The sequence below is a fragment of the Salarias fasciatus genome, chromosome 14 (genome assembly GCF_902148845.1).
Source record: "Salarias fasciatus chromosome 14, fSalaFa1.1, whole genome shotgun sequence".
NCBI lineage: Eukaryota > Metazoa > Chordata > Actinopteri > Blenniiformes > Blenniidae > Salarias > Salarias fasciatus.
Window position 1 is genome coordinate 23,862,561 of NC_043758.1, and position 14,135 is coordinate 23,876,695.

General features: G+C 41.2%; 2 protein-coding genes across 2 annotated transcripts; both read right to left on the minus strand.

Moving 5' to 3' along the window:
• Positions 1-622: 622 nt before the first annotated feature.
• cbln18 (cerebellin 18) lies at positions 623-5,166 on the minus strand. The gene is made up of 7 exons (XM_030107674.1): positions 5,094-5,166; positions 2,278-2,433; positions 1,986-2,165; positions 1,733-1,891; positions 1,549-1,637; positions 1,014-1,094; positions 623-769 (listed from the first exon to the last, which is right to left on the minus strand). Exons 1-7 carry the CDS (start codon positions 5,164-5,166, stop codon positions 623-625), a joined length of 885 nt encoding a protein of 294 aa, XP_029963534.1.
• Positions 5,167-11,602: 6,436 nt separating this feature from the next.
• cbln20 (cerebellin 20) lies at positions 11,603-13,211 on the minus strand. Its single transcript, XM_030107675.1, has 3 exons — positions 13,139-13,211; positions 12,713-12,853; positions 11,603-12,036 (listed from the first exon to the last, which is right to left on the minus strand). Exons 1-3 carry the CDS (start codon positions 13,209-13,211, stop codon positions 11,603-11,605), a joined length of 648 nt encoding a protein of 215 aa, XP_029963535.1.
• Between the last annotated feature and the right edge of the window lie 924 nt (positions 13,212-14,135).

Here is a 14,135-nt window from a genome sequence, read left to right on the forward strand (position 1 = left end):
TATGTCTAAACTCCCCATGCCTGACTGCATGTGTGTGTAAATGTGTGTTCAACATGTGTGTGAACTGCTCTGACATCATCTGCTTGTCCAGATGAAGGAATTTACTTAGTCTGGCAGCAGTTTGTTGTTTATTTGAGCTTCCCTGACAGCCACTGTTTTATAGTGTTAAGCTGTGCTGTCAGAGGCCACAGATCTGTGCGGCAGCAGCAACATTATTATCCACTGTCATCATCCTGAAATTACATAAAACCCCCGGAGGGCTATCCACTTCCATTCATGGCTGACTTCTCGTGCGCGGTGTGTTTCTGTGTGTGGGTGCATGTGATTGATAATAAAGCTACATTATCTGTCAAATAACATTTTATTTGTCCCAAATTTGCACAGGCTCACAAGTCCTCTTCACAAATACTTCACTTCGTCTGTGTTTGTATCATCTTCTGAATAAGCAGCTAGTTGTTTTCATGCAGGCAAAAAAAAAAGAATTCCAATCTACATATAATGAATGAATTTATAACAAAAAGATCCCACTATTTATTTTTTTTATTATTATTTTGCTTTCATTTGTGTTTTAGGAAAAGATACAAATCTTGAACGTCCTCCATCTCCCACTTCTGTTTTTTTTTTAATCAGCATAGAAGGGCGCCTCCTCCATGTCGGGATACAGCATGTAACCGGTAAAGATGTTGTACTCCAGATGTCTGCAGATTTTCCTCCCGGACAGCAGATCCAGGTAGACCTGGTCACCTTGTACCAGCCTCAGAATCACAATCTGAGAATGGAGAAATGGAGAAATATGGGAAAGAACACAGTTTCTGTTGAAACCAGAGGGAAGGATGATGTTTTTTTTTAGGAGAACAGGTTTGGTGCTTTATATAGGATTTATATAAGAAGGTGAGGTAGCATTACTAGCAGATTTATGCAGAGCCAAAGAGGTTATATTCCTCAATCCACTCCATCCTGATTGTGACATTTGGTGCCTATTCACGGGGTCAGATATGTTCGCCCCCTCTTACCTGAGAGGCGCTGTCTTCCCCATCCTCTCGGTTGTTCTCCCACACGCTGACAGCCTGCTCTCCATTCCTCATCAGTATCACCTTGAAACACAACTATGAAACTGAGACACGCAAACTCCTCCAGTGGTGCTTATACACCCGGTCTCTAAAAATATGGATGAATTGGGACTTTTGAATATTTGAAACAGTGTCCAGTTATGAAGATAAAGGATTAAGGTCTAGCCTCTTCATGCCATTTCATTCTTGGTTTCATTTGCCATTAAATGATCTGTCAGTATGAGAGTATTTTTGAGAATGCAGTTCTCTGCATTTTAGGTGTTTTCTACCTTTCTTCTAGCCCCAGTCCTCAATGTTTCCAAATATGTTGTTCTTTTTTTCTTAAATGTATTATTCAAAGCACTAACCTTCAAGATCTGTTACAGTTATGTCTAATTTATCTTTTGATGAAGTAATATTAGTGTTTTTACTGTTGCACAGGACTGCAGCTACATGACTAATGTTGATTCTGAAATGAAAAACTGTCCAGAGTGCTTACTTTGTGGTAGAGGCGCTCGCTTTCCCCCACGTATGAGTAGATTGTGAAAGAAAACACGTAAATGCCAGATTTCGGAGCAGTGAAGATACCTGCAAGAATGAAAAACAGATCATAAGTTTTCTTTCTTTTCTTTTTTTTCACCCACATGTTCCATTGTGGTGCTGTAGGTCTGTGTGTTTCGTACCCAGCGTGGGGTTATATCCAAAGCCGTCATTCAGAGTGACTTCGGAGAAAGGAAGCGGCACGTTGATGTTGAAAGGGCCAAAGCATTTGACCTCTAAATCGGGCTGAACGCTGGCAATGGCGGAGTTCATGGTGGCCTTGAAGGCAATCTTGGTACTCTCTGAGATCGAGAAGCACAGCGACAAAGGTAACATGAAGTCTTTCTGGAGATTTACTCCTCAATAAAGTACTTGTGATTTCCTGGCTGTGTTCACCTGAGAGCGCCTTCACTCTGTGATACAGAGTCATGATATCGTACCATAGACCTTTGACCCTTCCGTAGGTTTGGTCTTCCAGTTGGTACATCTCATTGGCTGCACAGCAGCAGCTTCGCTGGCGAGTGAACGTACAGTTGCAGTCCCAGTCGTCACAGGTGATCGGCCCCTCCCACTGGACTGAGACCCCGGTGGAGACGAGTGAGAAAGAGTCACAAATGCGTCCGTGTTGTCATCTTGATCTTCAAACACTCAGGAATAAGCGTACACGCGTTGTGACGGTTTGACTTACGTGCTGCGGCCTTCAGTGCATCTATGATGCCGGTGGAGGTTTCTGCATGGCTGCACAGAAACAGTGACCCCAACAGGAGCAGAGCGGGTATCGCAGCCATCTGAGGAGAGGAAGACAGCAGCGAGTGGCAGAGCGAACAGCGTAAGAGCTCTCGAGCTGGAGGAGGAAGCCAAAAACACACCAATGTATCAGCAGATGGCTCCTTTCTAGTGAGGTAACAGTGCAACACCCTCTTCCTAATCCATCTAACTATCTTTTAAAAGTTTTCTGTGGTCCTTTGGGTCGGCACTGGAGCTAATCACACCGAGAAGACAGGACAGAGAGACAGACACTGACACACACTCACACACACGTTCATGTTTTAGGACTTTGGGAGGAAACCGGAACATCAAGAGGAAAATCCATGTTCGCTCAGAGCGAGATGAAAGTGCTAAACACTAAACTACAGCATACACCACAGTTTCACCAGAAATCACACTATATCAATGCTTTTTTATCTATTTTTTACAACTTTGTTTGGTTTGTATTTAATATCCAAAGAACTTGGAGCAGTTTTTGAGATGCACATGTTAAGACTGATTCACTCACATTTGCGACGTTATCCTTTTCACTGATTTTACACGGATTTTCATGTTTCTTGGATGAAGTAAAAAATCTCACAGGCTGTCAGCTGCAGACACAGCATACGGCTCAGTGTCAGCACTTCAACCTCTTTCCACAAAACAACACACTGAACATGAGTGCGTTCGTCTGTACATCAGAGAAATGAGTGCAACAATTAAAGAGCGTCATGTAATGCTTCAGAAATTCTATGGAAAGCAGATTTGTTTGACGAGAAAACTAAAATGCTGTGATTTCAGTGACTAAAGCAGTCCACAAAATCCCCACACAATAAAGCTCCCAATGTTTTAACGTCTCGCACAACTACGGAAAAAAGTTGAAAATTAATCTGGACTATATCTGAGTGTTTTTTGCTGAAATCTGATCATGGCACCACAACACACTCAAGTTGATATCTTCGATTTGTACAAAAGGTTTTAATCATCAAACTTACTGTTTTTTGCTCCTCCGCTTGATCTGAAGGAAGATTTCTCCTGTGGGTTTTGTGAAACTGAGATTTTAAAGGACAGTGGGTTTACCTTCTTATTCAAGCTGCTCAGGTGATCCTTCCCAACTCAAAGAGGTGAATGACAGTAACCCCACCTCCTGATACACACACGCAGACACGCTCACACGCACACACACACACACACACACACACACACACACACACACACACACACACACACACACACACACACACACACACACACACACACACACACACACAATCTCCTTCCATCATATTGTTTTTACTATAATGCCTCTTATTATGACAGCAGTGTCTAATTTCTGCTCTTCCAGGCTGCTTACAAAGCTTGACACACACACAAGTTACCAGGTGTTTGACATAGAAAGACACAAAGACAAGAGAACACTTATCACTCCATCAACAACGGCTTTTTGAAAGCAAGCTGTGTCATTTGGTTCTCATCCTGAGAAGAACGGATACTCTAATCTCCAAAAAACATGATATTGTTGAAAACCCAGCTAGACTGAGGAGAACTTATTTTGAGCTGAGTCACTTGACTCATAGTTTTGTCATCACAATGAACAACTTTCCAAAGATACGCAATCTATTCGCAAAAATAAACGTGTGTGTGTGTGTGTGTGTGTGTGTGTGTGTGTGTGTGTGTGTGTGTGTGTGTGTGTGTGTGTGTTTAGTACTTTCAAAGACAGGCACATTTTGAGGGAAGCAAACATGGGAGACATGAAGCCAAATGGGCCCTTGGTTGCTCTACATGTAGTCGTCATCTGACTATGAAACTTATTATCTATTAAAACCTCCACTGTATAAGCTGTGCAGTTAAAAAGAGTTTTCCAAATTTCTTTCCTTTATTTAACCAGGTTGAAAAAAGCCTAACTGAGATACAAAATCTCTTTTCCAAGCGGGTCCTGGCAAAAGATATGATAATGAAGATATACTTGCTCAAAAACTTAACAGAAGATATTCACAGAATTTATTGTATTCATTTGAGGTTTTCATCCAGCAGATTACATATTAACATGTTGTGATCTATTGTGTTTGTAGATAAGCCACTCCGCATACCAGACAACCATTAAATCAGCCCTATAAAGAGTTGTCAGTTTACTGAGAACATTCCATTCTAAACATTTATTTGATGCATTTCAGGTGATGTTAACATGGACCCCCATTCCATGTAGCTGTGTTTAAATTATGGAAGTTATGGAAGTTGCCTTACATCTACATGACATTATATGTGACGAGTTTCTTGTTGTTTACGACCTAAAGTTGCTCGGTCATCTATCCGTGGTCCTATTAGATAACAGGGAGTTGCCTGTGTTGACCGTGACTTTAAAAGTCTCTGCTGCGACTTTGTCTCTGGCTTTTCTCACTCCCAGGTCTCCAGTCAGCTGACCTATTTGCTTTTTTTTTTTCATATTGTGTTTTTCTTATCTGCTAGATGGAGGCCAGGATGTATCATGTTTTTCATGTGCTCACATCTTTTAGAAGCAGGTCGATCCTGCTGAGGATTCTCACAACAGCAGGTGTGTTGCGTTTGCACCATACCCGACCTCAGATGAGATTTCAAACCAAAGCTGCCAGTTTCTGCATATTGTTTTTCTTGAGATGCCTCCATTTTAGAGTCAAGAATTTCCTAAAAGTTCCCAGAATAAGAGTGTTTTTCTTCAGAGAGATCTAATTTAAAATGAAGAGCCGAACCGCCGGCCTGAGACTGAGACCGTCCTCATACCTTGCTGACTGAAGTCCAGGTCACCAGGAGCCTTGCTGCTCCCTAAATACCCATTTTTAAGATTTTGACTCATTTTTGATGATAAAAAGGCTTTCATTTTGAAGGAATATTGGGCTTTTATTTTGTACAGGTAGTACATGCTGTCATTAAAAGTGATACAATTGTTTTGTCTCAAATGTCTTTTTTTAATGTTTTTTTTTTTACAAAGATTTGACTTTTATTAAAAGTCAGTTAAAGTATTTCACTGAAAGAACTGACCGTCAGAGTTTGATTGACAGCTGCTCTCAGCTGAATGACTGCACTCTATGCCCATATATGGTCATGAGGGGGACATGCTGCTAAAATCTGAGAGAGCAGAAAAAAATCAATAATCAATCCTCTATTGAAAAGGAGCAATCTGAAAGAATAATTAATCAGCCAGGCCCATATCAAACCAGCCTTTCTTAGGTAAGATTATTGAAAAGGCTGTTTTTATGCAACTTAATGCTGTTTGAAATAAGTCCAGACTGAAGAAACATTGAAGTAATTGTTCAGTGTCATAAAAACATTAAGTTATGAGTTATATATCAGGATTTTTTTTTCATTTTATTTTTTTATGATGCTTAAAACGTTATAGCTGAGGTTATCTACAAGGTCATTGACAGGAGCTGAAGCAAGAGCTGAGATTAAACCCCATGAAAATAATCAAGTTAATGTTTTTTGAAAACATGTTTGCAGAAAATAAATAATATATGTCTGAGTGTTCCCACAACTATACACATATACATACTTTTAATTTAACATGCTTGAAAAGAGGTGGGAAGTTTTAATCTACATAATGTTTTTCGAGCCAGCTCTGTTTTGCTGCTGCAGTCAGCTGAGATGGAGACGAAATGAATCAAAGGACAACAGAAGATTCTTCACCACAGTTTCAGAAACGTGTCTCCTGTGCGTGGAGTTCGTTACATGTTGTAAAAGTTCAAAATGTTCCAGGATGTTCTGACTTTCTATAACACAGTTATCTTCTGGATTATCACAGTTCGCATTAGAATCACCCTTTATAGCAACAGACTCATAATCAAGAGCAGGCAACAAGTCATGAAAAGAGTTTTAATTTATTTTCTGTGGTCTGTAGATTTGTTGCTAAAATTGTATTACTGACAATAATTATGAAGATCTGGAAACTTTATTTCTTATGGACATTCAAATGTAACAGCACTAATTTAAACAATAAACTCATTTTCTTGCAATGGCGTAAACACATGCTTCATGGTGCATTTGATCATAGAAGACATTATTAAAAGTGAATATTTCAGCCTTTTTACAGTGCAGTTTTTATGATCCTAAATGACAAATGTTTTATTAAAAATACAGAATAATTAAATGACACAATAACAAAAATGAGTAATGTTTCAGTACTTTATTTGCATTATAATTTCTCTGAGTCACCTTTGCATATATCTTTTCCATTTCCTCAACTTTTATATTACATCTTTCCATCAGGACAAACATCTGTTTCAGACCAGACATGTTAAATCTCTCTAAAACAGCAGCCTGAGAGCGCAGCCGCCTCTAAGCCCCGGCGTAGAGCAGAAAGACACTGAACGTGTTGTAGCGGCCTTCACCGCACAGCATACAGCCAACGGTGGACTTGACGGAGACCTCGTCGCCTAACGCCAGGTACAGAACCACAACTATGGTGGCGCTGTCCTGGTAGTCGTATCTATTCCTGTCTCTGGCACGGGCGATCCTCTGGCCGTTCAGCTGCAGGCTGGCGCACGCGTCCAGCGGGATGTTTGACGAGCCCGAATCGCTGTAGACGGTGACGGTGATGCTGTAGTGGCCGGCGACGGGCACGGTGAAAACACCAGCGCTCTCATTGTAGGCTTGTCCCAGATTAAGGAACGCGTGTTTGTACTTGATGATGTTGCTGTCATCATCGGGCTCTTCACATAGGATGCCGTCCTCCTCATACAGGCAGGCGGAGAAAGCAACTCGGCTGCCTGAAACGTGAAATCACGATTGCCGGTTAAATGACATCAATTTTTTTTTTTTTTAGGTTTGTTGGTGCAAACCGCCACTCACTCTCCAGGACGTCAACTTTCTCTTTTATATTTTCGTACTCCTCCTCCAGCTCAGTCAGGACTGTATCGACGTGCTCCGCCGTCTCGTTCACCTCTTGCACCATGACACAGCACTGACACGAGCGCCGGTCTGTGCTGCAAACTGAACACAGAGGCCCGTGACGCTGATTTCTGACTTCAAACTCATCAACTCACGTTGTTTCTCCACTATACCTGCAGTGGGGTCTGGAGTGGCGGCTGTGCTCTCAGATCCATTCCAGCCGAACTGAGATGACGCTTGAGGAAACATTGCGTACACGACACACAGCAGCACCGCAGCTGGGGAGGGAAGAGAAGATGGATGCATGAAAGGACAGGCACAGAAAGCCGTGTTGTTAGGCAAGAAATCACTGCGTTTTGTGTGCATAATCATTACCCTTCATGCTGATGCGGAATGGAGGCTGCCTCAGATGGTTAGGTGGTGTGAAAAACTGACCCAAACAGTTGTGAATATATATTTTTCCTCAAAGCTCCTCCCTGTGTTACTTCTCACTTTCATTCCTCCACCTTTTTTTTTTTTTTTAATTGTCCACCTTTATAGCAGCAATCCTGTTGATGCTTTACCATCATCGCCTCTCACTTTCTAAAATGACAACACAGGAGAAAGCACACGCCCATGAGGGCTTTGTTGTGGCCTGGTATCGTCTGTCGTCTGGGATGAGGTATCAGTGCCGTCTGATCTCTTATTCAGGGCTGTGCGACACGCTGAACGCCAAGTGCAGCTTGGGTCATCGTCTTCACCGCTATTATCGTCTTTATTAAGAATAATTTGTAGTTGTAACTTGATTGTAGCAGGAAGTATTGAGTTATTATATGCCCACAGTTTCAGTGTGATTGGTTGCTTTACCTGGTTAATGGTTTCTATTTTTATATATTATCTTAAAAATGTCACTGATATTTTTAACATGATCTGTAGACTTGCCCAGAATTGACAGCCCTTAAAAATAAATAAATAAATAACCAAATCAGTCACTCAGCCAAACCACTGGTGCAGATTGTACAATTAAAAATGCTTCACAGAGTTATTGATGTCAAGGCAAAACAAGTAAACAGTGCATTCATAAGCAAGGAGAGAAATTAATGTAATCTTGAGTGAAATTGAAGTGCGTTTGAAAACTAATGAAACTATGTAAGCAACATGAAATGTTAAAATCACAGAACACAAAGACTAAGTCATATTAACAAACAGGTGAAATGGCAGGTAGTGAAATGGTTATCTGTCTCATGTTGAAGGTTTTTCTGTTAGAATTTTTTTGTAGGTTCTCCTTGTTTGTACATGACTTTCATCCAAAAGTGTGTCTCTGAGGTTAACTGACGAGGTCTGAATTCAGTGTACGTGATTGTGTGTGATGGACTGCAGATCGATCCAGGACTGACCCTGAGACCTGAATAAGCGACGCAGAAGATAGTAAAGTAAAACTGAGAAGATACAAATCAAATCAAGACTCAAATATAACATGAAATATAGTAAAACATGATATAAATAGCATGAGATGAAGATGCTGAAGGTAAAAAATAAGGTGAAATATGAGTGAATGATTTATTTGATCTTTCAATAATTAAAGCTGAAGACAAACATGATCATTACAACAGGTAATTGTTGTGCTTCTGTTCCATATTAATCAACCTCTCATATCATTAGAAAGTGAGTCATCACAAGTGACCCGTTGGGGCTTTTAGACTTTTTATGATTCTGTATTTCTTGCTTATAAAGACGAGTCACAGTGAAGTTTGACTCTGTAACAACTTTGAATCTGCTACTTCACTGATAGTTACACTGTGCTCCTAGATCATACTGTAATGCCCATCATAGTTTCTATTTTCACACTATAAGATTTATTTAATTGATGGCAGGTGCTTTCCATTCATTACAGATACATTTTGTTTGTATGAAATAAAATAAAAACGTCACTTTATCCACACACTGTATGAATAGATGATATGAAAATACAGCTCACACAAGCTTACTTAGAATTTGAATTATGTATGAAAGGTTCAAAAGTTATTCTCCTCTTGAAGAAATCCTTTTTGCTGCCATTTGTTGTTCATTGTATCAACAAATACAAACAACCCAGCTTAAACTAGCACATAAATTAGGAACAAAGGGCCCTTATGAAATACTCTAGCATCATAGATTTGCATTAAAAATTGTCTGTACAGCTCAGTTTATATACTCCATCTAATTACATCTGGTTTAAAAGAAAAAACATGACACAAGTTGTATATTTAGAAACTGTATTTATTTTGATATCAGGCTTGAGAAACTTCACAGACGTTCCCAGATAAAAAACTGAATCCTTAAACAGAAAGAGGACAACAGAAAGGGCTTACAAAGTTTGAGTTGATCCAAAACAAAATCGATTGAAAACACAGAGAAATTATTATTTTTTTTACTGTAATTAGTAGAACATGATCTCAGGAAAAATATACAAGAGAAATAATGAACAGGACAATAGCTATGAGTTGGCTGAGACGACGATCAGTCGGAGACTGCAAACTCTCATCATGAGGCTGTAGCCCGACATAAACGAACACGAAGCACAAAGCAGCTACATGTCATCCGTGGCATACACCAGGAAACCAGTGAAGGTGTTATAGTGATTCTCGTCGTCACAGATGATGCAGTCCTGGTGCAGTTTGACGGCCACGAAGTCCCCCGCCACCAGTTTCACGGCTATCACCACCGTGTTGCTGTCCTCGGGGTCCTCGTTGTATTTTTCCCCAAGGTGGGTCACGACATTGTTCACCTGCAGGCTGGCGCAGGCGTCCTTGGTCTGCCCGGTGGAGTTGGTGCTGTAGATGGTGGCGGCGATGCTGTAGACGCCGGAACGGGGCGCGGTGAAAATGCCGTTGTTGGCATTGTAGCTATCTCCCAGGTTGAGGAAGACATGCTTGTATGCGATGAAGTTGTTGCTTGCGAAGGGGCCCAGGCAGGTCAGACTTGTGTCACTATTCAGAGCGACGGAGAAGGCACTGCGACTCTCTGGAGATACAGAGAACAAACTGCCCAGTAAGCGGAAGAAGAAGAAGAAGAAGAAGAAGAAGAAGACTGATGTGGTGTTTATCTTCTTGTCACTCACCTTTCATATTGTGGATAAGTGTCTTGGACTTATTTAGAAATTTTGACATCCCTTCAACTGTTTGGTGGAGAGACTTCTTCATTCTTTCCAGTCTTGTCTGCATCAGACAGCAGCCACAACCAGACTGGTCAGCAACACACACTACACACACACACACACACACACACACTAGTTAGTTTTAAGGAGAAAATGTATGTTTGCATGCACTTTTCTTTCAGTGTCTCTCACCCTGGGGGTCGTCATTGCCTTCAACCGGGTCCACATCACGCACACTGTTCCAGGAGTAGGGACTGTGATTACCAACAGTCTCATGAAAAACTGCATGCAGCAGACACAGGAATGCAATTGCTGGAGGAAAAAAAAAAAAAGAGAAAAGACAAATAAAAAAAATTTAATCTGATAAATCAAATGTTTTCGGTCATTCTTGACTTTGAAGCTGTTGAAGCTTTGAACCTATTTCCCCCTAAAGATCCCGCAGGTGTTGTGTCTCACCTCTCATGTTGGTAAAAGATGCCAATGATGCTTCTTAATGATGAAAAATGTGCAGACTGATCACCAGACAAAAAAATACGTGTATATATTTTATCCCAGAACTCCTCCCTTGAAACCTCTTGGTTTAACTTTACCTTTTTAAAAAATAGCTCCTCCTTATTTATTTTTTTTTTATCACTCATGCGTCTGAGTGAAAAGTGTTTTTTTTTTTCTTTTCCTTCTTTCTTTTCATCATTTGGGCCTCACTTTCAAAGTTTCACTCGACAAAGGAGGAGCTTTCCTCCCAACGAGGTATTACAAAAGCGCCCAGGTGTCGTCTATCTCTCAGGGAAACGCCCTCTGAATGGGGCTGTTTTGTTTTTTTCCTCCTCCACAGCTGAATGTCAGCACTGATATACTCGGCAATATACAAAAAGACGCTGTACACCACGTCTGTGTGGCTGTGAAATGTAACATTTAGTAAATCTTTTGCAAATGCTTTTATAATGTCTGAAAAAAAAAAAGAAAGAAAAAAAACCCAAAAATCCACTTAGAGAGTGAGCTGTCGTGAAGATTGATACAGGAACAAAACGTCACAATGATTCTTTTTTTCTCAGAATCGTGGTTTATTTTTTTTTGGCATTACACATCTCGTATTTCATCCAGTAGTTCAGTGTGTTAAAAATGTCGATGTAACAGCGGTCAGATGTGAAAAGTCTAGAACAAGAACAGTTGAAGAAACTTATCTAACTCCAAAAGACCTCCGAAGCACAGCTGTCAGATCAAAGCATTTCATATACGATATGTGATTGAAATTCCACTGGTATGAAGCACAGAGCAGCTACATTTCCCTAACTTAGTCAGTAGCATATAGCAGGAAGCCGGTGAAGGTGTTATAGTGGCTCTTGTCATCGCAGAGGAAACACCCGATGGGCAGGTTGACCGCCACCTTGTCCCCAGCTTTCAGGTGAAGGGCCACGAGAATGGTGGCACTGTCCTCTTGGTCCTGCATGTTTCGCTCTCTGGGCCCCGCCACCAAGTGGCCGTTAACCTGCAGGCCGGCGCAGGCGGCCAGGCTGTTCCCGGGAGAGCCGGCGTCGCTGTAGACGGTCAGGGCCAGACTGTAGACGCCCGAACGGGGAACGGTGAAGACGCCGTTGAGCACGTTGTAGCCTTCTCCCAGGTTGATGAAGACGTGCCTGTAGACGATCAGCCTATCGTCCCGGAAAGGCCCGAAGCAGTTCAAGCTTTCGTCATTGGTCAGAGCAACAGAGAAGGCGCTGCGGCTGGCTGCAGGGGAGAGACAGGTCTGCCGTCAGATTTATCAAGCGCCGATGATTCATTTCCATCAACCAGCTGCAGGGAGCACCTTGACCTACTGCTACGCTTCGTGTTTCCCAAACTTCTGGGCAGTGACGAACAGGAAGGCCCTTCAGCAGGTGGCAAAATGCATCTTTAACAATCCACTACCAGCGCAGAGACATTTACCCTGACTGACTACTGAAGAAAGCTAGTTGGAGCTATAGGACAATATCCAGGACCCTCCTGCAACAGGTGGTAAGGTTCGCACAGTCCATCATAAAGAGACCACAACCGTACATCAGAGAAAGAAACAAAAGAAGGCCAGGCCATGGCAGAAACAGCTCTTTTGAATGAAATGGTTGACCCCATCTGTGAATTTTGTATACAACAAATGTAGGATGAGAAATCAACAATATCAAAGATGGAAAAAGACCATGGCATCTCAAAGAGTAGGGTAAGTAATAGAGAGGATCAACCCTCTCATGCTAATTAATCTGATCAAAATGTCCTAAAATGTCCATACAGATGCCCTCCAATTGACAATTTCTGTACTTTTAAGTGCTTTCAATAATCTACGCGTTAAAACTTAAAAACCAAAAAGTGATTTTTTTTTTTTTTTTTTTTTTTTTTATGAGGTTATTTCTACTTTGCGCACGTGTCCCACCTCTGACACTGTTGAGAACAGTTTGGGTTTTCACCAGCTCCTTCTCCAGCTCGTTGAGGCTCATGTTGAAGAATGTTTTCATCCTGTGTATCTGTTGCTGCATCAGACAGCAGCCGCATGAAGCCTTATCCGTGAGACACACTGAGCAAACACAGACACACACATCATCAAGCTGAAAAACCATTTCTTTTTGAGAAAAAAAATGAGTGTATTCAAGGAGATCACAGACTGAATAACCTCTTACCATTATCTGTGCTGGAATCAGGATCTCCATTTCCATTTCCAAGATTACCCCATGAGTATGAAGCAGTCCGACTAAATACTGCTTCCAGCAGGCAAAACAATGCAATAGCTGGGAAGAGGAGAGCAAAAACAAGTAAATAATTCTGCCAAGTAAATAACTATTTTGCTCATATTCAGTCTTACCTCGCATGGTCTTGATGGCAGAAGGTGATAGCTTTAGAGGCAAAAAAGGTGTGAATGTAGGATCATAAGCCATGGGTACGACTGCATACGTATATATAGGTTTAACAAGAAGTCTTTCTTTTGGCTCCTCCCTGCTTTCCCTATGGCCACTCAAACATGCAAAGTGGAATTTGTTTCTTTTCTCTACGGGGGCTTCACAGATACAGAGACATACATCCCCAGACCTTTGTGTTTTCAATATAGGTTAGGTCTCATATGTCCTCTGAGGCAATGTGTCCACTTGTTTTATAGTTCCCATGAGATCACAAGACCTTTTATTCAGTATTGAAAGTTTTTTGCTGTATTTTATTGAGAATCCAAAATGAAGTCTTGAAGTCAACACATGCATAACCATGTTCTGATCACATGATGCAATTCAAACCAGAAATAATTCACACGTTACACAATGGCAGTGTCAGTCTTTGAATCTTGAAAATAAAATTCCTGTTCCAGACAGGAGTTTTTCTTTGAGAAGCTTCAGCAGGACTGTGTCACCAGTGCTCATTTATTCATCTAATTGGTCCATCTCTCTCGATCAGGAGCGAACACGACATGCAGTGAACATCGCATGTAAAGTGATGCCTTCATTGTGCCGCTGTGAATAGTATCAGATTTCCAACTGGCACAAAGCAAGAAAGCCGATTAAAATTGTTTATAGTCAAAGATCAGGCTTTTTGAGACAAAGTTTGTTTTTTTTTAATGAAACAAAAATTTATCACAAAGCTGATATAAGAAAGAAGGAAACCACAGATCAAATCCATGACTGATATAGCTAGTTGTAACAGTAGAACTGAGAGGGAACTTTTGGTTCCAGGTCTCAAAGTCAAAGATAACATCCGCCATGCTCTGGTTATACCACAAGTCTCTGTCACAAGACAACTTTCATAACAAGGTGAGATCAAAACCTAGGATGCTGTTGGACTGTCCTTTAAATCTGAAATGGTGGCGACTCACACAA